Source organism: Rana temporaria, chromosome 8, assembly GCF_905171775.1.
Source record: "Rana temporaria chromosome 8, aRanTem1.1, whole genome shotgun sequence".
In the NCBI taxonomy this organism is placed as follows: Eukaryota; Metazoa; Chordata; class Amphibia; order Anura; family Ranidae; genus Rana; species Rana temporaria.
Genome location: NC_053496.1, coordinates 29,357,255 through 29,383,778, shown reverse-complemented (window position 1 = coordinate 29,383,778; position 26,524 = coordinate 29,357,255). Strand labels below are relative to the sequence as shown.

Sequence of the window (26,524 nt, the reverse complement as noted above, 5' to 3'; positions counted from 1 at the left end):
CCCCCCTCGGGCAGTACAGACACTCCCAGCGTGTGTCCCATGAGTGCGGGCTCCACTTCTGTAGGTGTAAACAGAGGAGGGCTGCCGCCGGGTGTACCAAGATGGCCGCAGCTCTGGAGCTAGGCCAAAGCCGCGGCCTTTCCTAGCGTTATGGCCGCGGCTCCAGAGCTAGGCCGAAGCCGCGGCCTTTCCCAGCGTTATGGCCGCAGCTCCGGAGGTAGGCCGAAGCCGCGGCCATAACGTTAGGCAAGGCCGCGGCTTCGGCCTAGCGCCGGAGCTGCGGCCATAACATTAGGAAAGGCCGCGGCTTCGGCCTAGCTCCGGAGCCGCGGCAATCCGCAGATCACAGTGTGTTCTCATCCGAAGGGGGTGACCCGTTCGGATCACGGATCAACTGTGATCTGTTGCACCCCTAATATTGATCAAATAGGTTATTGACTATAGATCAAATATTCCTATCAAAGAGATGGATCGGAAGATAAGTCAATCATTTAGCAAGCATCTGTGGCCACCATTAGTTATGAATATATCCAGAGTAAGAATAAATCTTCATGTTGTCCATAGAGTCAGATGATCTCCTTCTCGGAGACGATCCCAGGTTGTCCGTTGTTATTGGCAACTAAAACAGTTTCTCCTTTGAACCCTTCAATAAATCCCAGTATTGTTTCTCATACTGTATGGATAGTTCAGTAAAAAGCATACCTGTGATATACTGACAACTGTCGTTTTTTGTGCAGTGTCGGTCAGCGGCAGTTGGTGTGTCTGGCTCGGGCTTTGCTTCGCAAATCCAGAATTCTGATTCTTGATGAAGCCACGGCGGCGGTGGACCTGGAGACTGATAATTTGATTCAGAAGACGATTCGCAGTGAATTTGCGGACTGTACGGTGCTGACCATCGCACATCGCCTGCACACCATCATGGACAGCAACAAGTAAGGACTCTTCCCATCTGAAAACCATTTTATTGCTTTGTATAGAGTGTGAAAGGGTTAGGACCTCTGTCGGTGGTTGTTGTGTTATTCCAGTGCTTGCTCTCATTTCACTGGGACAGGAGATACAGAAAAACGGCAAAAGCCTGACTGATGCATTTTATTTTTAATCTGCTTTCACCAAGCAAGAAACGCCGATTCACGAACGTACGTACGCCCGTCGCAGTAAGATACGCCGTTTACGTAAGACATACGCCGACGTAAAGATAAACCACCAAAAAGATGGCGCAGCCCATGCAAGGTATGAATGACAGAACAGCCGTCGTATTTTACGTTGTTTGCGTAAGCGTACGTGAATGGGGCTGGGCGTAGGTTACGTTCACGTCGAAAGCATTGAGCCAACGTCGTTACGTAGGGAGTATTTGCGACGTGATTCTGAGCATGCGCGCGCATGCGCCGTACGAACGGCCCTCATTTACATGGGGTCACGGTTAATTTAAATGTAGCCCGCCCACTACACGCCTACTTTGAATTAGGCGGGGTTACGCCGGCCCATTTGCGCTACGCCGACGTAACTTACGGAGCAAGTGCTTTGTGAGTACTGTACTTGCCTCACTATGTTACGTCGGCGTAGTGCAAATGGGATGCGTTACGCCGGCTTAAACATACGCCGCTCTACCTGAATCCGGATATTGTTAAAATCTTTTTTTTTTTTTTTTACTAGAAAATTACTTAGAACCCCCAAACATTATATATATTTTTCCAGACACCCTAGAACATAAAATGGCGGTCGCTGCAATACTTTGTCACACCATTTTGGCGCAGCGGTCTTACAAGCGCAATTTTTTTGAGAAAAAATACACTTTTTTTAATTAAAAAAATAGGAAAACAGTAAAGTTAGCCCAATTTTTTTTTTCATATTGTCAAAGATAATGTTACGCCGAGTAAATTGATACCAAACATGTCACGCTTCAAAATTGCGCCCGCCCGTGGAATGACAGACTTTGACACTTAAAAATCTCCATAGGCGACGTTTAAAAATATCTGCAGGTTACCAGCTTTGAGTTACAGAGGAGGTCCTTTGCTAGAATTATTGCTCTCGCTCTAACGATCGCGGCGATAGCTCATGTGTGGTTTCGAACAACGTTTACATATGCGTGCACGACTTACGTATGCGCGAGCACGGCAGGACAGGGCGCTTTAAAAAAAAAATTGGAATCACTTCTATTCCTATTACAAGCAATGTAAACACCCCTTGTAATAGAAAAAAAGCATGACAGGTCCTCTTTAATATGAGATCTGGGGGTCAAATAGGCCTCAGATGTCACATTTAGATATAAATGCAATTTTTAAAGTCTTTTTTTTTTTTAAAGGTGGCGGCTGCTGCACCACTGGGAACATGTTACATGTTCCACCCTTAAATCAGATGGAACATGTAACATGTTCCCAAAAGCAGGGTTTGACAAATTTGCTTGGAATCTAGGAGCCAGCTAAAAAAGTTAGGAGCCAGAAAACGCGCCCCGTCCCGACGAGCTTGCGCGCAGAAGCGAACACATAAGTGAGCAGCGCCCGCATATGTAAACGGTGTTCAAAGCACACATGTGAGGTATCGCCGCGATCGGTAGAGCGAGAACAATAATTCTAGCACTAGACCTCCTCTGTAACTCAAAACATGCAACCTGTAGATTTTTTTAAACGTCGCCTATGAAGATTTTAAAGGGTAAAAGTTTGTCGGCATTCCACGAGCGGACGTAATTTTGAAGCGTGACATGTTGGGTATGAATTTACTCGGCGTAACATTATCTTTCATAATATTAAAAGAAATGTTGTCTTATTTTTTAATTAAAAAAAGTGTAATTTTTTCCCAAAAAAGTGCGCTTGTAAGACCGCTGCGCAAATACGGAGTGACAGAAAGTATTGCAATGATTGCCATTTTATTCTCTAGGGTGTTAGGATAAAAAATATATATAATGTTTGGGGGTTCCAATTAGAGGGAAGGAGATGGCAGTGAAAAATTGTGAAAAATTACATTAGAATTGCTGTTTAACTTGTAATGCTTAACTTGTAATACCAACGGCCACCACCAGATGGCGCCAGCTTTTTCCCCACCTTCCAAGCCAAGTCGCCAGGACACCATTTCTAGTCGCCATGGCAACCTGGCGCCCAGGATTTGTCGAGCCCTGCCCAAAAGTGAACTTATCCTTTACTACAAGAAGCATCCGTATTCTTACCTGAATCTTGGTGTCCTATTTGTTTAAAATTGTGCAGTAATCCAGCATAAAATAAATTCTGCACTTTGCCTCTGTGTAGGAGCTTCCTGTAATAAAGACCTGTCACTGCTGCTCTCTGTCCTTGTGCAGGGTGATCAGTCTTGTCTCCGCCCCCTGCTGTCATTTTCTGCAGGCAGCCTGTAGTGGGAGGAGTTCTTAGGCCCCTCCCACAGCTCTGCTTTCTGCCCAGTGCTGATGTCACTGCTAGTTTTACAGATATCTTTCACACTGGAAATGCCTATAGCGGAGCGTTAAAATAGCGGTAAAACACTGCGATTTTGCAGCGATTTTATTGCGTTTTTACCGCGATTTTACAGCGTTTTCAATTCATTTCAATGCATAGGGGGTTTTTGGAGCGTTTTTTTCAGCGCTCAAAAGCTGCTCCAAAGATTCTGCTTGCAGAACTTTTCTCAACGCTCCTCCAGCCCAACGCCTCAGTGTGAAAGGGTCCATTGAGATGCATGGGGAGCGTTTTATGAGCGCTATTTTTACCGCAAAAACGCGTGAAAGGGCTCTTAAAGTAATTTGGTGCACACACAGTGGATTTATAGAATTTATAGCTTTTTACCATATTTGTCCCTTGAATTTTAGCACTGAGAGGAAAAAACTGCAGAGGAATACAATTAGTAAATACAAAATTCAAATGTTACCAGTTTATTTTTACTCCAGGTCTAATGTTCTTCATTCTTATAGAAAAGAGTGATTTGGGAAAATACAGCATTATGGCCAATAGATGGAGCTGATGGAAATGAATACTATAATAATCATTTAAAATGATCGTCGGCTTTGTCCAATTGCAATAAAGCTGTATTTTCTTGAGTCACTCTATTCTGCATAAATTATAAACACTTGACCTGGAGAGAAAATAGCCTAAATAATTCATGTTTGCCCCTATTCATAAAGAATATACATGCAGTTGCATAAGACAATTTTTTTTTTTTTTTTTAATCAATACACCTCATAATGTAGCTTAGCATAATATCTAATGCTATGGCTGTGTACATTGCACCTAATGTTGTTTTCTTTCTTTTCAGGGTCATGGTGCTGGATGCAGGTAAAATCATAGAGTACGGTGAGCCGGAGGAGCTCCTACGTAGCAATGGGCACTTTGCTTCTATGGCCAAGGATGCTGGAATTGAAGGTGCTAAGAGTACTATTCTATGAGGACTGAACTGTACTGCCCATGTGTGCTTAGACCACGCATTGGCCAACCAAGGACCAAATGGCATTAACTCAAATGAACTAAAAAGAGCTGGAAATGGGGAGTACTTCTAGAACATTGGGGGAAACGTTGGATTCCAGTATAGCGGGATGTGGACTAAGATGACACTAAGGCCATGCTGTGGGTGTCGTTGGATTGTGGGTGTCGTTGGATTGTGGGTAGTTGTACTATACATGGTGCTTCTGTGGTTTTTACCTTTTAATGGGTCCTGAAGACAAAACTGAATTCGTAAAATTACAGCCACTTTGACAAGATATCCATCTTCCTGCAATGCAAGGAGCTTATTATTTTTTTGCAAAAGATGGATGCTCATATCAGTAGAAAAGTATACGAGTAAAACTAATATCATTACTAAGGTGAGCCTGTGCTGGGTTCAAAAGCGTCCCAAACCACGGCTTCCATCCAATAGCAGACCTCCAGGTACTTCTGGTAACCTATCTTCTTCCTCGAGAGTCTGGGAACCCTGGGGGAGGTCTCTATTATGCAAATCTTGACTCAACAAAAAGCTCATTGTATTTATGATTGTGAATGATACAAGAGTAATGTGGCATTTATCAATGTGTGTTTTGTTTTCTTTGTATATGCTGTAAACGAACATTTTTTTTTACATACTTGGCCATATCTGTTTACTGCACATCTATGGTGTGTTCTGTTTAGTAGGGAGCACAAGGGCTCGGCTCCTCTTGTACCGGTGCAAATCAATGGGCCAGCTCAGATTATCTGGACACCAGATCATCTTTTAGTGGCTTATTATACAGTTTAGGCCCCTTTCACACTAGCGGACTGATCAGATTCACTGGTCAGTTTTTTTAGGTGGGCCCAATTGGATCCTCCAGTCTTCTCAATAGAGCGGGGGGGTGTTAACAGACGTGTCTCCAGACATGTCGCAGGAGCTGCGGTGGCTCAACGCGATTGGCACTGCGCTGACAAGCCATTCACCTCTGCAGCTAGGGGTTCGGATCCCGGTCTCGGCTACATGTGAATTGAGTTTGGTGGTCTCAGCCCGGCTCCCGGTGGGTGTGCTATGCGAGGTAAGCCTGTGCTTAGTATGCCCACCCCCCCTCCCACAAAAAACACCACACTTACACGCGTTCAAAATTGGGTTTACATGCACGCACTTTGACCACGCGGTCTCTAAAAAAGAGAGGCGAAGGACTAACGGGGCTGGTTGAGCGGGCTAGATCCTGTCACTCCCTTATAGGGAGTCCCTCTGCCCCGTTGGGCTTCAAAGCGGAGCAGGTAGGGCGGGCTATGTGGGAGGATCCCCTCGCGCACCCGCCATTGCCACCCGGGGCATGGAGAAAGGTGGCAGATGGCCTCTGGGGGAGGCCTGCCTACTCCCAACTCCTGCAGTCCGGCTCCTCTATTGAGTACACGCACAAGATACACTTTAAAAAAAAAAAAAAAAAAAAACAGAGGTGTCGCACCCGCCAACATCTGATCCTATTGGCTGAAAACAGACGGCAGATCGAATGGCAGTTTGGGTGTAAACAGACAAGTCAGTCCATTGACACCCAACCACCGATAGAGGAGAGAGGGCCGTGTCGGACCAGCCATCCGCTCAGCGAGGATCAGTGGACAGATTCCCCGCTGAGCAGATGGGCGCCAACGGAGCCCACCCCCCTGTAGAAGGGCCTTAAAGACACCATGTTGCAAGATCATTGATTTCATACAATAATCTTCCCATAAGATTAAACAGTGGGGTAGATTCACGTATGTCCGCGCAATGATACGGCGGCGCAGCATATCGTATTTACGCTACGCCACCGTAACTTACAGGAGCAAGTGCTGTATTCACAAAGCACTTGCTCCGTAAGTTGCACCGGCATAGCGTAAAAGGGGCCGACGTAAGCGCGCGTAATTTAAATGTGGAAGGGGGGGCGTGTTTTATGTAAATTTATGAAGACCTGACGTGATTGACGTTTTGTACGGACGGCGCATGCGCCGTCCGTGTACATATCCCAGTGTGCATTGCTTCCAAGTACGGCGCAACGACGTATTGGTTTCGACGTGAACGTAAATTACGTCCAGCCCTATTCGCAAACGACGTAAAAATTTTTAATTTCGAAGAGGGAACGACGTCCATACTTAACATTGGCTGCGCCTCCTAATAGCAGGAGCAACGTTACGCCGAAAAAGCCTTGACGTAAAAAACGAACGCAGGGCGCACGTACGTTTGTGAATCGGCGTATCTAGGAAATTAGCATATTATACGCCGACAACAACGGAAGCGCCCCTAGCGGACAAAGTTATATTGCACACAATTCTACGCCGCCGCAATCAAGTTACGTCGGTGCAGGAAGCCTATTTTTTTCAGCGTAACTGCCTTTGAAAATCGGCATAACGATACGCGGGCGCGGATTTCAAATTACGGCGGCGTATCTGGAGATACGCCGCCGCAAAAGGTACGTGAATCTACCCCAGTATATGCATTCAATATATTTTATGCATGGTACCTGTAAAATCCTCCCTTGTGTAGACATCCAAAAGTATGGAGACTGCCGCTGGGTGTTGCCAACTTAGATGTTACGTCAGTGGACTCAAATTCTATAGCCCTGGCGCCCAACCTGCGGCCCTTTGGTTTAGGATGTGTGGCCCCCAGACCTCAGCAGTCTGTAGTGGGTGTCAAACTCCATTTTATAGTGGGCCGCATCCGTATTAGTTGCCCTTCAAAGGGCCAGTCATATCTATAAGACTAGATGTCCAGAGCACCCCCCTCCCACCTCAGATGTCAAGAGAGCTCCATCACCAGAGGTCATTTTACATCACAGTGCCCCCCCCCCCCCCCCCCTTACCTTGTGCTTCTGTTGGGAAGAAGCTGGGGGCAGAACTGGGAAGCAGAAAGTGTAGGGTTTCCCCTCCAGCTCTCCTTCCGTACCTCTGTATGGCCTCTCAGTTCTTTCACCTTGAGCCAGAGAAGTGTCATTGGACTAGGAGTGAGCCAATTATTGCCCTTAAGGTCTATTGAGAATCTCTATGAATAAGTCTCGTGGTTGTGCATTGCAAAATGTAATTAATTGTGACCGGGGGGGGGGGGGGGGTCATAAAACAGACATCGTGGGTATAAAACATTGTTATTATAATTGAATTTTTCTTTGTGCTGTACCAAGTGATTATTCTCTTCTAAAAACTATTTATGCAGTTTGATTTGTTCGATATTTCTTACATAAAGGTTTTTATATTAGGTATTACTTTTTTTTCTATTATAAAGAACTGATACATTGTTTTTGAATATGAATTTATTAAGTCTATCTTTTCAACTTCATTAGTGAAATATATTTTAGGAAGTGTGAGTAAGCTACGGTTCACATCGGCGCCATTTGACATGTCCAAATCGCAGCCTATTGCCGGCAATGGCACTGTCCCAAATTGGTGCAACGCCGATTTTACGGAGCCGCACTTTTTTCCAAAAGTAGTTCCTGCACTACTTTTGGCGGCTTCGGAGGCGATTTCAATAGACATCTGTGCATGAACCCGCACAGATGTCTTTCACATCACCACCCCCCCCCCCCCCCCAAATTCAGGTTTGAAATCACATGAGTTCCGTTGTATAGCAATACAAGTTTGGCTTCTATAGCGCCATCACGGATTACTACCTCACCATATCTTTCCTAGGCAGCATGGTTCACAATTGACGGTGTTGCCAAGAGTTCCATAAAACCCATGGAATTATGTGGCTCCCCAGGCATAGGCATCACCTAGGAGAAGGCAGCCGAGGCACAATCAGCAAAAAAACTGAATGTATCTAAAGCCAAAGTAGGGAAAGAAAGGGTTAGAACCACCGTCATGTTTTTAGAGGTATTTGTCCTAGTGACCACAGCCACCCACCCTGAATTTAAGGTGAAATCCAAACCTTTGAGTTTTCACCTAAACAGGCATAGCGGGGCTAACTTTTATTTGTTCCGGTGACAACTGTCTAGCGGGATTTCCTTTCCAGGGATTTTCTCTTGTTTCCTGTTGTGTCTCACAGACAGGAAGCAGAAGATTCTCCCCAATTGGACACGAGCAGCAAAGAAAGAAAAAAAAAGTGGAAAAACAAAAATACTGTTTAATTGTTGTATGCTTGTATTATGTACATTAAATATAAATTAAAGGCTTTTTATAAAAAAACTTATGTGGATTATACTTTGTATCACATATATATATATATATATAAAATAAAAAAAAAGTAAAAAGGAACCAAAATGTTAAAGATCTACCAGTATTTTACAGTGCTTTGTTCCATGTTTCTTTCCGTTTTCTATCTATCTATAGTAATAAGGGTCAATCCCCCCCCCCCCAAATGCTGCAGCTGATCCGACAACAGCTGTAAAGGAGATAGCCGATTCAAAGTTGCAGCTTGTCTCAGCTCTGAGCACTTCCAGCAACTGCAAGAGGAAAGCAGAGAGAAGGAGTTGTCAGCTTCTGCATTCTTCTTGCTGTTGCTTGCCTGTGGAAAGTGCTTAGATCCAAGACAAGCTATAGTTATAAATCAGCCATCTCCTTCACAGGTGTTGTCAGATCGGCCACAGAGGGGGGTGGGGGCAGTTCAAATTGCATAACTAGGGTTAGAAAGGATTTTGTGACATATTTCTGAGTGCTTTCTAACCCTAGTATGAAGTACCGTGCCTCCTGCCATGGTAACGCTGACAACAGTTGTAAAGGAGATCGTTGAAGTGGTTGTTAATCTACGTGGTGCAGTTTTTACCAACCTAATATTAAATGTGCTGCACTGCATGTTTTTTTTTTTAAAACATCCGCCACTAAATACCTTATTTTACAGCACCAATCTGTGCCAATGTGTCCGGCCATCTCTCTTCTCTATCGAATTGACAAGAAAGTGGGCGGAGCTGAGAAACCTCGCTGGACGTCAGTTGGGAGGAGGACAGGAGAAGAGAGATGGCTGATCACGTGACCGGCGCTATAGAACAATGGTATTTAGCGGCGGATTTTTAAAACAAAATACATGCAGTGCAGCACATTTAGTATTGCAGAGGATGGTAGCAACAAATATAGGTTATGATACCAGCAGGAGGGTGGGGTGATCCTGGTACTAGCTGACAGGCAGAGGGGGAGGGGGACAGAGGAGGACATAGACACAGGACCGCAGGCCACGGATGACGGAGGCACATAAACTGACTACGGTGTCAGGGCTCAGCAGCCATCATACACCGTGGTCAGTTTACATCGGGGAGGGCAGAAACTGGCAGGATCAGCCAGGTTTTTTTAGGCATTACAGGGGGCCAAATGACACAGCACAAGCACTGTATAAAATGCTTTAAAGAAACAGGATCCGTTTTTTTTTTTTGTGATAACAAATGCTTAACATTTATTTGTATTTTTTTTTTCTTTTGCCTTAAACGCTTTCATTTATAGCTGCAGCTTGTCTTGGCTGTGAGCACATTCCCGAGACCAGCAAGGGCAAGAAGAATGCAGAGGGAGGGGAAAGTGTCAGGTTCTGCATTCTTCTTGCTGTTGGGTGCCTAAGGAAAGTGCTCAGAGCTAAGACAAGCTGCAGCTCTGAATCGGCCCTCTCCTTCACAGCTGTGTTTTCGGATCAGCCGCGGCAGGACAGCCTATTAAGGTGACCACATTTCCAAACTACCATTCAGGGACACCCTCCCTTCCCAAAAATCAGCTTGTGCTGTAACGAATCACAGCACAGTGATTGGACACAAGAGGCGGGATTTATGATTTCAACCAATTACAAGCAGGGGGTGGGGATTGTGCTCGTCCAAGCATTCCCAGCCAGGACAAGTACTGTCAGTGAGTAAAGCGGTGATGTGGCGGCCTTTTTTGGGGGCATCAGATTGGCCCGGGGGGTGGCTGTGCCAGTTTCATTCCGGGACACTGTATTGTGCTGGAATGAATGTGCCCGGGACAGACCTGCAAAATGCGGGACTGTCCCGGGCAATCCGGGACACTTGGTCACCCTACAGCCTATGCATGACAAATGCAGCACAGTAGCTCATGTAAATATGAGCTTTTCACCTGAATAAGCAGATTCCCTGTCTGCCACATTTAGGGATTTAATTCACAATGGACCAGCAAGCCAGTCATGCAATTTACACGCTTTGCATATTGTGAATGCAGCCTTGGGCTGGTTTCACATTTGTGTAGTGCACTTTACATGTACTTAAAGTGGAGTTCCACCCATAAATATAACATTACATCAGTAGTTTTAAAAAAAATGTATTAGTCCTTTAAGAATTATTATTTTTTTTTTTTTTTAGACGCCTTCAAAGTGTTGTTGCTAGACAGAATAGTTAATCTTCCCTCTTCCTGCACCTAGGTGCTTAAGCTTCCTAAGCTACACCGCACAGACTCCTGGGAATGTAGTGGGTGTAACTTTCCAGGAGTCTGTGCACTCCCCAGTCTCGAAGAATCATGCGACTTGGACAGTACAGGTGCTGAATCCTGATCTGAAACCTATTACACTGCTTGTGCAGCACTGAGCATGTGCAAGATCTGCAAGGCTGAAATCCAGGAAGTCATACAGTCTGGCTTCATGATGCCCACACTTAAGATGGCCCCAGTCAATTTCTGTTTTATAAAGTGTCTAAATGCTGTAACAACCTAACAAAACGGACCTTAGTTTACAGACTAACTTTACTAGAATACATTAAGCTTGTGCATTACAGGGGTATTTATATTTAAAAAGTGAAATTGTGGCCGGAACTTCGCTTTAAATTGAACCCTATATAATGTGTGTTTTGATGAAATTGCATCAAAGATGCAGTAAGCTGTTTTTTTTTTACACAATGCACCTAAAGTGCATGTAAAACATACAAGTCTTAGACCAGCAGGAACACACACACATATATATTGTGGTATTTGAGGTTTATTGGTTCATCATAGCATTGCACAATAGAATCACCCTCACCGCTCCTCACTGAACCACAGCCTCTAGTACAAAGAAGCAGAATCCTGTTATTTTCTGCTGTCAGAGGGAAAAAAAATAAAATAAAAACAACTGTATAAAAAAATACACAAAATGTATCATAAAATATTTGTTCTAGAAAACTGATCAGTAAAAGAAACGGTCTTCTCTAAAAAGGTGCCTATCAGAAAATGTGCAAAGGCTGTTCTTTATACACATATACAACAATGAGAAAATCCATCCGTGGGATTGGAGGAGAATTGAACCCGGATTGTACACCCTATTCAGTAGTCAAATCCAACCGTCCGTCCGTCCTACAAGCTGTCCCATCGGCGAGCTACAAGAATTCTATGCTTAATTTCTCAGGGGGTTGCATCCGTTACCGACCCTTCTACAATACAAGGGAGGGCCATGAAGAGGACCTGTCATTATACAGAACTAAAGTCATGGTATTGTTCAGATGTCGGTGTTCACAAAATTCTAGCTTTCTCCATTAAGGTGTAGGTAGGGCAGAATGAATAGATCAATAACTGTCACTTTAAAGCCCATCCCCAATAACTGTCACTTTAAAGCCCATCCCCAATAACTGTCACTTTAAAGCCCATCCCCAAAAATATATATATATTTTGCCAAACCTTAAAAGTGGTGGCTGCATTAGTTTTTTTTTTCTTATTCGGATTTCCTTTATATTGCATTTGGTGATCTAGCCAGCAACACACTTCCTATCTTAAACCTCGTACACATGTCAAATATTGGCCGGTTCAATAGAAACAGCCGTCATTCCCGTTATGTATGGCACCTAAGTCGAACAGAAGCCGGCCGCTCAGCTGGCTTCTATCGAAGGCTCACAAGTGTGCGCAATTTAAAAGCATGACATGTTAGGTATAAATTTACTCTGCGTAATATCGTCTTTCACATTCTACAAAAAAAAATAAAAAATTGGGCCAATTTCATTTTAATTATTGAAAAAGTTTATATATATATATATATATATATATATATATATATATATATATATATATATATATATATATATATATATATATATATAAAAAAATATATATATATATATATATTTTTGTAAAATTGCTGCGCAAATACCACGCTACATAAAAAGTTGCAATGACCACCATTTTATTCCCTTGGGTCTCTGCTAAAAAAAACATATATAATGTTTGGGAGTTCTGAGCAATTTTCTAGCAAAAAAAAATGGATTTTTACTTTTAGCACAGAAGTGTCAGAATTGGCCTGGGTGGGTAAAATGGAACTAAATGCTTTAAAAAAAAAAAAAAAAAAATCGTCTGTAAATGACAATTTACGTTACTATTTTGCTTAAAAAAATAGAGGTAAAAAGCCTAAAAATAAACGAATGCAGCCATTGCATCCAAGAATTGGTAATCAATATATTACATTTTTGAGCATGTACAGAGTGACTTCAAGGCTCTGTTCTATCAGGAGATGGATTGGGGACAGTGGAAGAAAGGGAGGATCGGAGAAGACAGGATCAAACAGCCTTTTTACACAATGCAAAGGATTAACCCCTTAGGTTCCACAGTGACTATAACAAAAATGCTTTACTCAGGGCCGATCCTAGGGTCACAGACGCCTGGGTGCAGAAATATTGCTGGCACTCCAACATGGGCGTGGTCATCTTACCAACTCCTCCCCCTTATAAATGTTTCTATGGCTACAACTCAAACACAGAGATTCCCCCATCAGAGCCCCCCACAGCAGGTGTCTCCATCAGAGCCCCCCACAGCAGGTGTCTCCATCAGAGCCCCCCACAACAGGTGTCCCCCATCAGAGCCCCCCACAGCAGGTGTCTCCATCAGAGCCCCCCACAGCAGGTGTCTCCATCAGAGCCCCCCACAGCAGGTGTCCCCCATCAGAGCCCCCCACAGCAGGTGTCTCCATCAGAGCCCCCCACAGCAGGTGTCTCCATCAGAGCCCCCCACAACAGGTGTCCCCCATCAGAGCCCCCCACAGCAGGTGTCTCCATCAGAGCCCCCCACAGCAGGTGTCTCCATCAGAGCCCCCCACAGCAGGTGTCTCCATCAGAGCCCCCCACAGCAGGTGTCTCCATCAGAGCCCCACACAGCAGGTGTCCCCATCGCCCCCCACAGCAGGTGTCCCCCATCAGAGCCCCCCACAGCAGGTGTCCCCCATCAGAGCCCCCCCACAGCAGGTGTCCCCCATCAGAGCCCCCCACAGCAGGTGTCCCCATAGATCAGTACCTGTCCAATAGATCCCTGTAGCTCGGGCGTGCTGGGAGCAGAAGCACATTACAGGGGGGCGGGGCATACGTGGCATCTTTGGTTACTAGGAGGGTGGCACTCGTAGAGCATTTCTAGGAGTGCACGGGGTGATTGGCAGCAGCTCCGGCCAACCCAGAAGCCTCTCATCACACCTCCTATGGGAGAAGAGCCGACACACGCAGAGGGGGCGGGGCAGACAGGAGACTGCTCTGCGGGCACCCAACAGAATTAGTTAGTGGAGCCTAGGCTCCGCTGCGGTACCCTACCCGGATTCTGGAGACAGCGGGAGGTATGCGCTCTTGTCAGTTGCCAGCGGAGAGAGCAAGCGGGATGGGGAACCGCAGCACCCGCTACATGCGCTCCACCTCCGGACACAGACAAGGAGGAAGCAGGGGAGCACTTTGGAGCTTCGGCGCCCCCACCTCTGCGGCGCCTGGTAGCGGAGCACCCCACGCACCCTGCCTAGGATCGGCCCTGGCTTTACTGCATATATAGACTGATTTTACTGTTGCGAGTTTAGTACCCCAGTCGCTGCAACTTTAAGTCCCGCATATATGAATGGTTATCATTGGAACCTCAACCTTTGTTGTCCAAAATTGCACGACAAGTCGCACAAGTGTGAATGGAGCCCTAAGCAGATCAGTTCTATTTTTGGGAATTATTTTAAGGTAAAAAGTTAAAAAAAATATGAACATAAGTGCTGCCTGCTCTGCTGTGTGCGAGCCAATCACAAGCTGGACGAATGCCCTTTGTAGGCGTGTTTATCACGGAGACATCTAACCAATCAATGCGCAGTAATATGTGCTATTGGATTGGTGGGACACCCAGAACAAGGAACAAAAATAAAAAACCTATTTGCTTTGCACACTCCTTTGCACCTTTATACTATCATGTATATCTAATGTCTATATCAGAAATAAAAAGGATTGTTAAGTGGAAGGATGTTGTACATTCGCAGTGTATTTAATACACAAAACTCCATCACAGCACAGGCCTGTGACTATCTGCTCTGCCTGAACACACTGGGGCAGACCTAATGCAACCAATCAGAACCCTGGTTTGTTCAAAAACGAAGAACCTGACTGGCCGCCAGGAACAGCAGTTACATTTTTGCCACCCCCCCATATTCATAAATGACCCCCATTTTCAATGATCATGAAGGAAGTGGCCCCTCAAGGCTTTGGCTGTGATTCTGGGAATTGTAGTCCTACAGCTTTAAGCCACTCCCCTCAATGCCACGTCTCTGCCTAATAGGCCTGTTCCCGACTCCGCCCCGTTTTGCTAACTTTTTGAGTCAGTAAAATGCACCAAGTCTGGTTAATGCAAGCAAAATCCTGTCTTCTGCTCTGGACGTACTAGCTGATTCCAAGTTCTAGAGTAGAAAAACCACATTCTCTGTAAATATTGTTCAAGTGATATCAGCAGCAAACAAATGAAAACCATCATCCTGGGGGGAGAGAAAAAAAAGGCACAAATGTTCTCTAGGTGATGTGAAATCCAGGTACGGGCGCGTGCGGGGCGACCCTCTCACGTGTACTCCGTCTTCCGGATGTAACTGGATGGCACGTACCCGCGCCGCCCTTCCACTTCAGCAAACCACCATTCGTCGTTGCCATTCATGTCTTGGAACTCCAGGATCCTGAGTCTCTGATTGGACGATATGGAAAGTTCGTTGGGGGAGCGTGCTCTAAAGGAGTATACTGCATAATACACCTGCAATGAGAAAAAAAATGATCATCGTTGCTTTCTGGAAGTAATACAAATACAACGATTGGCCGAATAGAACCAAACCTAAAGCTGGTAGAGTACAGAGCAAAGCCGACAGGATGCACAGTGGCTTAGTGGTTAGCAACTCCGCCTTGCAGAACCGGGGTACCTGGCTTAAATCCTGCCCAGGACGCTGTTTGCATGGAGTTTGCATGTTCTCCTTGTTCTTTCCTGGACCTTATACCAGGGGTTAACAAATTTGCTTGGAATCTAGGAGCCAGCTAAAAAAGTTAGGAGTCAGAAAACGCACCCCGTCCCGACGAGCTTGCGCGCAGAAGCGAACGCATACGTGAGCAGCGCCCGCATATGTAAACGGTGTTCAAACCACACATGAGGTATCACCGCGATTGGTAGAGCGAGAGCAATAATTCTAGCCCTAGTCCTCCTCTGTAACTCAAAACATGCAACCTGTAGATTTTTTAAAACGTCGCCTATGAAGATTTTAAAGGGTAAAAGTTTGTCGGCATTCCACGAGCGGACGCAATTTTGAAGCGTGACATGTTGGGTATGAATTTACTCGGCGTAACATTATCTTTCATAATATTAAAAAAAATGGGGATAACTTTACTGTTGTCTTATTTTTTTATTAAAAAAAGTGTATTTTTTTCCCAAAAAAGTGTGCTTGTAAGACCGCTGCGCAAATACGGCATGACAGAAAGTATTGCCACGATCGCCATTTTATTCTCTAGGGTGTTAGGATAAAAAATATATATCATGTTTGGGGGTTCTAATTAGAGGGAAGAAGATGGCAGTGAAAAATGACATTAGAATTGCTGTTTAACTTGTAATGCTTAACTTGTAATACCAACGGCCACCACCAGATGGCGCCAGCTCACAAAAAAAACATTTTTTTTTTTTGCCCACCTTCCAAGCCAAGTCGCCAGGACACTATTTATAGTCACCATGGCGACCGGGATTTGTCGAGCCCTGCCTTATACTGTAAGCTCCTTGAGGATGGAGACTGATGTGAACATGCAAGTATGTAACCTGCAGCAGAAATGACTGCTGCTGTATAAATAACTGTAATGAATGCATTATTTATTTTATTTGATTACAGGTATTTATACAGCACTGTCAATTTACACAGCGCTGGACATATATTGTACATGGACATCAGTCCCTGCCCTCAAGGGCTTATAATCCAATGTCCCTTCTTACCATTAATACAGGAAATACTAGGGCCAATTTAGAGAGAGAAGCCAGGGAGAGAGAGACCAGCATGTCTTTGGAGTGTGGGAGGAAACCGGAGTACCCGGAGGAAACCCACGCAGACACAGGGAGAACATGCAGACTCCAGACAGGTAGTGTCATTATATTTAAACCTAGGACTCTAGTGCTGCAAGGCAGGAGTGTTTCTTGGTCCCGTGATCAAGAGGAACTCCTCAATAGGGATTCATCTGGACAGACATGGGGGTCCATTTACTAATACTGGAGAGTGCAAAATCTGATGCAGCTCTGCATAGAAACCAATCAGCTTCTAAGTTCAGCTTGTTCAATTAACCACTTCAATACCGGGCATATTCACCCCCTTCCTGCCCAGGCCAATTTTTGGTTTTCAGCGCTGTCACACTTTGAATGACAATTGCGCGGTCATGTAACACTGTACCCAAATGACGGTTCTTATTTTTCGCGCTATAAACAAAAGGGTGACAAGTTTTAAAAAAATATATATATATATATATATATTTTATTTTTTACTTGTAGCTGTAATAAATATCCCCCCCCAAAAAAAAAAGTTTTCCTCAGTTTAGGCCGATATGTATTCTTCTACAAATTTTTGGTAAAAAAACAAAAAATCGCAATAAGTGTATATTGATTGGTTTGCCAATTTGTGTCTACAAAATAGGGGATAGAATTATGGTATTTTTTATTTTTTTTTACTAGTAAACTATTAAATGGTAGTGATCTGCGATTTTTATCGTGACTGCGACATTGCGACGGACATAGACACTTTTGACACATTTTTGGGACCATTCACATTTATACAGCGATCAGTGCTTTAAGAATGCACCGATTACTGTAAATGTGACCGACAGGGAAGGGGTTAACACTAGGGGATGATCAAGGGGTTAATTGTGTGTCCTAGAGAGCGATTCTAACTGTAGGGGGAGGGGACTTACAAGGTGAGGAGACTGATCGGTGTTCCCCTGTACTGGTAACACACCATTGGTCTCCTCTCACCTGACACACACAGATCCACGGTCCTGCTGTGTTAACGGACATTGCAGCCGCCGGGGACACACGTACCGGCTCGCGGGCGCGCCCCCTAGATGGCCCGGGAAGCCCAGGACATCATATGACTATGGGCGGGATGGGAAGTGGTTAAGCTTTGAAGCAGATTTGGTTTCTATGCACAGCTGCACTCTCCAGTTTTAGTAAATCAATCCCATAGAGTTGGTTTCTTTTTCCAAGAAAAAAAACTGACCAAGGACCCCAAAATCTTTAACTAGTTACGGACCGCCCGCTGCAGTTGTACTGCAACAAGATGGCTCCCCTGCGCAAATCACAGTCATTGTACGTTGGGCGCGTACACGGCAATTTTCACGATGTCCCCCAGCCACCCTCAATCGCTCCAGAGACAGGCAGAATGGGAATCTGTCAGTGTAAACAAACAGATCCCGCGGTTCGGTCAGGGGAGGAGAGTTAGAAACACCTAACAGGGAACACACTTAACCCCTTGATCGCCCCCCCCCCCCTAGTGTTAGCCCCTTCCTGCCAGTGACATTTATACAGTAAGTGGCTATTTTTAGCACTGATCGTTGTATAAATGTGAATGGTCTCAAAAAAGTGTCAAAAGTGTCCGATCTGTCCACCGCAATGTCGCAATCCTGCTAAAAAAATAAAAATAAATAAATAAAAAAAAAATAAAAAAATCGCAGATCACCGCCACTACTAGTAAAAAAAAAATATTAATAAAAATGGCATAAATCTATCCTGTAGTTTGTAGATGCTATTCATTTTGCGCAAACCAATCAATATACGCTTATTGGGATTTTTTTTTACCAATAGTATGTAGAAGAATATATATCGGCCTAAACTGAAGAAGAAATTAGTTTTTTCACATTTTTTTGGTGGATATTTATTATAGCAAAAAGGAAAAAAATATCGTTTAAAAAAAAAAAAAAAAAAAATTGGACGCTCTATTTTTGTTTATAGCGCAAAAAATTTAAAACCGCAGAGGTGATCAAATACCCCCAAAAGAAAGCTCTATTTGTGGGGGAAAAAGGACATCAATTTTGTTTGAGTACAGAGTCACACTACTGCGCAATTGTCGGTTAAAGCGACACAACTCCGTACCGCAAAAAATGGCCTGGTCATTAAGGGGGCAAATCCTTCCGATCCTTAAATGGTTAAGAAGATGAATACAAAGGGGCAGATCCACATACGCTACGCCGCCGTAACTTATCTTTTTTAATTTAAATCCACAAAGAATCCGCGCCCTAAGTTACGGCGGCGTAATGTATCTCTCGCGGCGTAAGGGCGTGGAATTCAAATGGATCTAATGGGGGCGTGTTTTATGTTAATACGTTGTGACCCGACGTAAACAAAGTTTTTTTGGAACTGCGCATGCGCCGTCCCTGGGGGTATCCCAGTGTGCATGCTCGAAATTAAACCGGAACCAGCCAATGCTTACGACGGTGACATCATTCTACGCAAATTCCTATTCGCGAACGACTTACGCAAACGACGCAAAAAATGCAAAATTGTACGCAGGAAGGACGGCCATACTTAACATTGAGTACGCCTCATAATAGCAGCTTTAACTATACGCCAGAAAAGCCGTACGCCTGTCGGATCTAGCCGAGATGCCGTCGTATCTTCTTTTGAGGATTCAAAACAAAGATACGACGCGAGAATTTTGAAATTACGCCGGCGTATCAATAGATACGCCGGCGTAATTTCTTTGTGGATCTGCCCCAAAATGTACTTTACACAGGATTTCTAGATTGTAAGCTTTAATGAGCAGGGCCCTCTGATTCCTCCTGCATTAATTGCCCTAATGTTGTAAAGTGCGCAAAATTGTTTGCACTATATAAATCCTGTATAATAATAAGAATAATAATAATAATAATAATAATAATAATAATATACCATTATTTTTTTAAATACGTGCAATGCTATTTTTGTCCACTAGAGGACAGCATTTATCCAAGTTACAAGCCAACAGTCTTTTCCGCACTGCCTGCTCATGTGTATCCCAAATACGGTCCCATCCCCATACACGATGCTTTTTATATTGTTCTAAACAGTAGCATTGCAGGCAGATGATTGCAAGTGGCTTCAGCAAACTGCCCAAATAAGATCATACAAGTAGTTTAACTCTAAATATTAACAAAATGCATGCAAGTGCAAATGTTAATATTATAACTGAAGATAATCTCATTGGTGCAAACACAATATATCACCCACGATCATCTAAATCGCGATACATTTTTGTAAGGACTCCTGTTATGGGGACCTGGTGCCACCTAGGAAAGGAAGTAAGGAGAAATGAATGCGGCAATAAAACACATTTTTAAAGCGGTGGTTCACCCTAAAAAACAAGTTTCTAGCATGCCATTCAGCATACTAGCGCAAGCTACAGTATGCCTTTATATTTTTTTTTGGCGCCGTACTCACAGTTTAATCGCGTAGTAAAGTTTCAGACTCCCCACGGGGAATGGGCGTTCCTATGCAGAGGGAACGTGATTGACGGCCGGCTATGGCGCGTCACGCTTCCCGAAAATAGCCGGAGTAGGACTCGGCTGTTCACGGCGCTATACGGTGCCTGCGCACAGACATCGGAGCTGACTGCGCAGGCGCCGTGAAGAGCAAAGTCCTATTTCGGGAAGCGTGACGCACCATAGCCGGCCGTCAATCACGTTCCCTCTGCATAGGAACGCCCATTCCCCACGGGCAGTCTGAAACTTTACTACGCGATTAAACTGAGTACGGCGCCAAAAAAAATATAAAGGCATACTGTAGCTCCACTAGTATGCTGAATGGCATGCTAGAAATTTTTTTTTTTTTAGGGTGAACCCCTGCTTTAAGTAGTGTGGGAAATAGAGCCGCTGCTCCAGGTGTATGATGATAACCTGAGGTGGAATGTCTCGTAGAGTGCCAGCCCTGGCTGGCCTCCGTGGAAAACTTGTAAGAAAAGAAATGGCTGCACATCCAGGAATTACGATTGGGGTTATCACTTTGAGCAATAAAAGGCAAAGACACCAACACAAGGTCACGTAGACGCGTTTCACACAAAGATCTTGTGCTTAATCATTACCAAATGATTAAGCATAAGATCTTTGTGTGAAATGCATCTACATGACCTTGTGTTGGTGTCTTTGGTGTTATCACTTTGAACAATAAAAGGCAATCGGGATTCCTGGATGTGCCGCCATTTCTTTTCTTACAAGTGTGGGAAATAGTGAGTAACGTGTGGGGTGATTTCTTCAAACTTCCCATCCTAGGTACCGGTTGGGACAGCAATGGAATTAAAATCTATCCAGTAGGGCAATAAAACCAGACAAACTTCACGAGTACAAACATCTGACTAAAGGCCTGCAATACCAAATTTCATCAGCAGGTGGGGTTAGAGGAGACATATCCCAGCCCTGGGGGCAGATAAGAGATTTACAGCCCCTTTAAGACACTAATATCAAGAAACATCAAAAGGAAATGTAATCAGAGATCATAGCACACGCTGAAAATGAACTGTCTATACCACCATGTTTTCTCAAAATGAGCGCCACCCAGTCTCACCTGGTTCCCTTCTAGATCAGAGCCATCTTGTTCTTTCTCCGTTGCTGTAGCAGGCTCCTTCTTCCTGAGCCTGCGATTGGTGGAGACGTGTCCTTTGTCTCCATTGCTTGGTAATGTTGAGTTACTTCCACTTTCCGGCTGGTTGGCCCGTCTTTTAGGTTCCATCTGTTGGGCAGAGTCGTTCAAGCTTTCTCTCGATCGTCTCTGCTCCTTCTCCAGTGCCTGGGTTGATATTCCAGAGTCTGTTTCGCTGGCCCTTTTAGAGGTTCCATCCACAGCTGGTCCGGCTTTGGATGGAGCACATGGGTCCAATGGATTGCTGCTCGTTACTGGGGAGTCCACGCTTTTTGCGGCGGAGGCATTGGTGAAGGTAACAGAGGCGTTAATTGGGTTAATGGATAAAGTACTGTTGCTGTTCTGCCTTGAAAAAATAGGAGAGGAGCCACCGTAGCCAGATTCGTTGGAGGAATGGCTGCCGATGGAAGCGTCCGAGTGGCTGCGCCGAGGATTATATGGTTTCAGAAATGAGCTGTAAACAAATCCCTTTGTGACTGTGAAAAGAAGAATAAAGACCGGTCAGAGAGCAGACCTATTGTATCTTACCGGAGCTGTTCACACTATTCCTACCAATACAAACGGTTCAGACAGGACAATTACTTCTATTGACACCAATGATGGGGCACAATTCCTACCATTGATACTTATGACGGGCACTATTACTTCCACTGACATCAACAATGAGAGACTAGTACTCCCACTGGACGCCAGGACATTTCCTACTCCCTCTGGACGCCAGGACATTTACTCCCACCGGACGCCAGGACATTTCCTACTCCCACCGGACGCCAGGACATTTCCTACTCCCACCGGACGCCAGGACATTTCCTACTCCCACCGGACGCCAGGACATTTCCTACTCCCACCGGACGCCAGGACATTTCCTACTCCCACTGGACGCCAGGACATTTCCTACTCCCACTGGACGCCAGGACATTTCCTACTCCCACTGGACGCCAGGACATTTCCTACTCCCACTGGACGCCAGGACATTTCCTACTCCCACTGGACGCCAGGACATTTCCTACTCCCACTAGAACGCCAGGACATTTCCTACTCCCACTGGACGCCAGGACATTTCCTACTCCCTCTGGACGCCAGGACATTTCCTACTCCCACTGGACGCCAGGACATTTCATACTCCCACTGGACGCCAGGACATTTCCTACTCCCACTGGCGTTAGTCCGGCCCCTCTAAAGCATTAAAGACCGTAAGCTTTGAGAACCCTGATCTAGATCATCGAAGCCACTGATGCTTCTGGCTGCCAGTCTCACTTTGAAGATTTGAAGTGATATTTGGTGAGGTCACAACTTTGTTGATCAATGTTCTCCTTGCTGGAAAGGAAGCAGTGCCAGAGGATGCACAGTGCAAGGACCTCCCTGCTTCATTAATTCTGTGGATATGTGCTTCCTCTAACTTTCCTGCCCCTCGCCTTTCTTCAGTTTATCAGTCATTAGGCAGTTTTGGTATGAGGAGATATACCAAGATGGCTACCTCCATACAGGCATAGTGCAGAACAAGGCATGGCAAGTCAGTAATGGGAAATGATCAGCTGCAGAGAGCCAACCAGCAAGTAATGATGATTAGCTTTTTGCCCTTCTACTGCCCCTTGAAGGAACAACACAGGTCCCCTTTCGGAAGCTTATAAGAGAGAACTGCATTTCTAATAATGATAGGCATAAAAGGATGATTAAAGATAATTTCATAGATAAAGCGTGCTTCTCCTAAACTTCATAGACAAAATATAAAGCATGACCATAAGACCTTATGCACACTGGACATTAAAATAAATGTTATAAAAACACCAGTAGCTTTGCAGTAAGTTTTTCAACTTTATTCAATGTTTATGCAATAGCGTTTTTTAGCATTTATTACTGCTCAAAAACGCCACTGCACAAAACTGCTCATAACGCCTATGTGTACATGGACACATAGGATAACATGATGGAGAGTTTAATGACTGTAGAAAAAAACGTCTACAGCCGAAAACAGCTGCCATAAAAACGTCAAAAAACACCCAGTGTGCATGAGGCCTAACAGACATGATAAAGCAATACAAAAAAACATTAGCGCTAAGTAATCATATAAACTGTGAATAAATATGGAGTAAAAAGTCCCAAATAAAGGAGTGCCTGTGCAGATATAAACAAAACAGGTGCTCCACTCCTCAGTGCCTCCAGTGTTTCCATATAGACACTCACCACAAGTTGTTGACCTATTATTGCTAGTCAGATCAGTAGCGCTTGTGTTTAGGGATATACTCATAAGTCTTTAATGGCTTGTTCTGATGGGTCCTTCTCAGATGGTGTACCATCATGCATGCAAATAAAATACCAGGGAGTAAAACTGTTTGATTTTATTAAAATATTGGAAAAAAAATAAAAAACAAAATAACACTCACATTTGTAAATGCCTATAAGAACCAGCACTGGGTATGTATGGCTTGCATAGGGAGACAAAAAAAAGGCCACGGCTGTGCATGTGTAGAAAACCAGTGTGTGCTCAATCAGGAGAATATGATGTCACTGGAAATGGCCATTTTGTTCCTCCCTATGCAGGCCATACATACCCAGTGCCGGTTCTTATAGGCACCTACAAATGGGAGTGCGTTTTTTCCCCCCCAATATTTCTGTGATTTAATTAAAAAAATCCAACAGTTTTAAGCTATGAGATCCTCCCTGATATTTTATTTGCATGCATGATGGTACACCCACAGAGAAGGATTCATAGAAACAAGTCATTAAAGACTTAGGAGTATAATCCCCAAACACAAGCGCTTCTGACCTGACTAGCAATAATAGGTCAACAACTTGTGGTGAGTGTCTGTCTGTATGTGAACACTGGAGGCACTGAGAAGTGGAGCCCCCCTTTGTTCAGATTTGTACACTCTTTTATTTGGGACTTTTTACTTGGATTTATTCACCGTTTATATGATTACGATGAAATGAGTAAATGATAGCGCTAGTGTTAACTAGTGCTGAGTGAGTACAGTGTAAATGTTAATAATATAAATCATGCATAGTGAGTATAAATAGCAACACTTATGAAAAAATACTATTAAGTCCAATGAAATGTTGGAATGAGTTCCTTATGGGTTAACACCCATATGCAGCCCTATGGTGAACAGCTGGCGTTTCCTCCTCAAGAGCTTCTCATTAGACAGACAATGACCTTTCCCATTAAAAAGATCCAAGCAGAAAACCTCAATATAAAGGAAGAAAAAAGAAAGAGGACAAGCCTCATAGCATAATACTGTAAAACAGAGGACAATGGACACGAAACTACACCGACGGTAATAAACTCACAAAACCGCCGATTAACACAGGCTCTGAGATATATTGCCGCTCAGTATGTTCATCTCCTCACTAGGATCGAAGTCCCGTCAAACATAGGCTCCTCCCCCACGCGTTCCGTCACTAGGCACGTGACTTAGTCATGGGTCTCTGAATGACTATGGGAGACGGCTGAGCTTATAACAGAGCCGTTGCGTGTCATTCAAACAGGAAGTGAAACCACAGAAAAAAGGAGAGGGGGTTGACATCTACATCATTGCAGGTAACAACCTCGAGCACTGTGCAAAATAACAAATTCTAGCACTCGCTACATTTGGCAATATAGTACAATACAACAGTATTTTAATACAGAGAAAATTATAATCTATCAACATAGACTCAATTAAACTGTCTTGTTGATACAAAACAAAATATTTAGAATAATGTTTTAAAATTTTATATAGAACCATTAAAAAGGTATATAAAACCATTAAAAAAGAATTAAAAAAGGAGGACCTGCCTTCTTAATGAATTTAAAATTGCAACCACATCGCCCCCTACATATGATAAATACATACTACATGCACAAGAAATAATATAGAGACGTACAGACATACTCTATACATTCATGCATCCTGAGGGGGTGTCATAAAGAAATACAAAATGTGCTGCATTATTATAAAAAAATCTACGTTAGAAATTAATTATAATAAGTTGCAAATGGTGAGTTCCAGTGTCTATTTAAAAACACACTCACATGGCAACATAAAACCATATATAGACCACCTTAAAAAGGGGGAGGAAGACACCCATTCAAGATGCAGGGTAATAGCCAAAAAGATGCACAAATTATTTACATAAAAATAATAATTTATACAAAAAATCTTCTTATCCCTAGATCAATCCGATCACTACACAATCGGAACATATAAAATAAAGAACTAAAAATCTGAAATAAAACAATTCAAGTCAAATTCTACATTGAGCCCATTTGGTACTAAAGAGCGCATTTCATGTATCCATCTGGATTCGCTTTTACTAAGCTCGCGAATTTTGTGGCTGCCTCTCCAATGTGGGGTATATTTCTCCAAGGCCCAAAACTTAAGTTGTTTAGGGTCTTTATTATGACACAATGCGAAGTGACGCGAAACATTGTGATCGGGATACCCCTTTTCAATATTTTGCACATGTTCTCTTATGCGTTTCCACATTGGTCTTTTTGTGCGACCTATATATTGGAGTGAACAAGAACACTGAAGGGCATACACCACACCTTCTGTTCGACAGGTAATAAGATCTTTGATCTCATATTCTTTTTGGGTAACATGGGACACAAATTTTGAACATTTCTGTCCATTAAGGTTCGTTTTTTTGCATGCGTAACAACGCTTGCAAGGGAAAAACCCCTTTCCCTGATAGAAGGTTAGTTGATTATATTTTGTTGGGGGGTCCGGAACATTTTTCGCCACCAAATCCCGTAGGGTGGGGGCTCTTCTATATATCATCTTGGGAATACTTGGAAGTATACCTTGTAGTTGCCTGTCAGCTTGTAAAATAGGCCAGTGTTTTCGGAAAATCTTTTCTAACTGTTTATGCTGGACACTATAATTAAAAATGATCGGTAGTTCCATTCCAACTGCATGATTTTTAATCTTATCCTGTATGAGGGATTCTCTAGGGGTATCATATACTTTTGAGATTTGTGTTTGAATGAAATCTTTATCATACCCCTTATTCACAAATTTCTTCCCCAGCATATTAGCTTGTTCTAAGAAGATGTTAGGGTCTGAGCAATTTCTCCGGATCCTTGTCATTTGTCCTTTAGGGATATTGATCAACCAAGGATCATGATGACAGCTATCTGTTGGTATATAGCTGTTTCTTTCTACTGGTTTGAAATATGTTTTTGTAGTTATTTTTTGGGGTTCCAAAGTGATTTCCAAATCCAGAAATTGAATAGATTTATCACTAATTGAGTATGAAAGGTTGATGTTCTTCTGATTCTGGTTTAGATTGTCGAAAAATTGTATAAGGGAGGCTTCATCACCACTCCAGATGATGATGCAATCATCTATGTATCTTCTGTACAGAACTAGGTGATGCGGCATGTTTTCATGGACAGCCATTTCCTCCCATTCGGACATGAACACATT

General features: G+C 43.7%; 2 protein-coding genes across 3 annotated transcripts in view; one reads left to right on the top strand and one right to left on the bottom strand.

The window, feature by feature from the left end:
• Positions 1–5,027, top strand: part of ABCC2 (ATP binding cassette subfamily C member 2) — a 99,648-nt gene extending 94,621 nt beyond the window's left edge. The window contains exons 31-32 of the mRNA XM_040361459.1: positions 738–932; positions 4,234–5,027. Of these exons, the coding sequence (XP_040217393.1) occupies positions 738–932; positions 4,234–4,363 (325 nt within the window). The 3' untranslated portion in view covers positions 4,364–5,027. The remainder of the gene's footprint in view (positions 1–737; positions 933–4,233) is intronic.
• A 9,006-nt stretch (positions 5,028–14,033) lies between these two features.
• LOC120946769 (dynamin binding protein) overlaps positions 14,034–26,524 on the bottom strand; it is a 217,549-nt gene continuing 205,058 nt past the window's right edge. For both annotated transcript variants that reach the window (XM_040361457.1, XM_040361458.1), the window contains 2 exons: positions 21,042–21,592; positions 14,034–15,248 (listed from right to left, as the gene is read on the bottom strand). In XM_040361457.1, the coding sequence (XP_040217391.1) occupies positions 15,063–15,248; positions 21,042–21,592 (737 nt within the window). In that variant the 3' untranslated portion in view covers positions 14,034–15,062. The remainder of the gene's footprint in view (positions 15,249–21,041; positions 21,593–26,524) is intronic.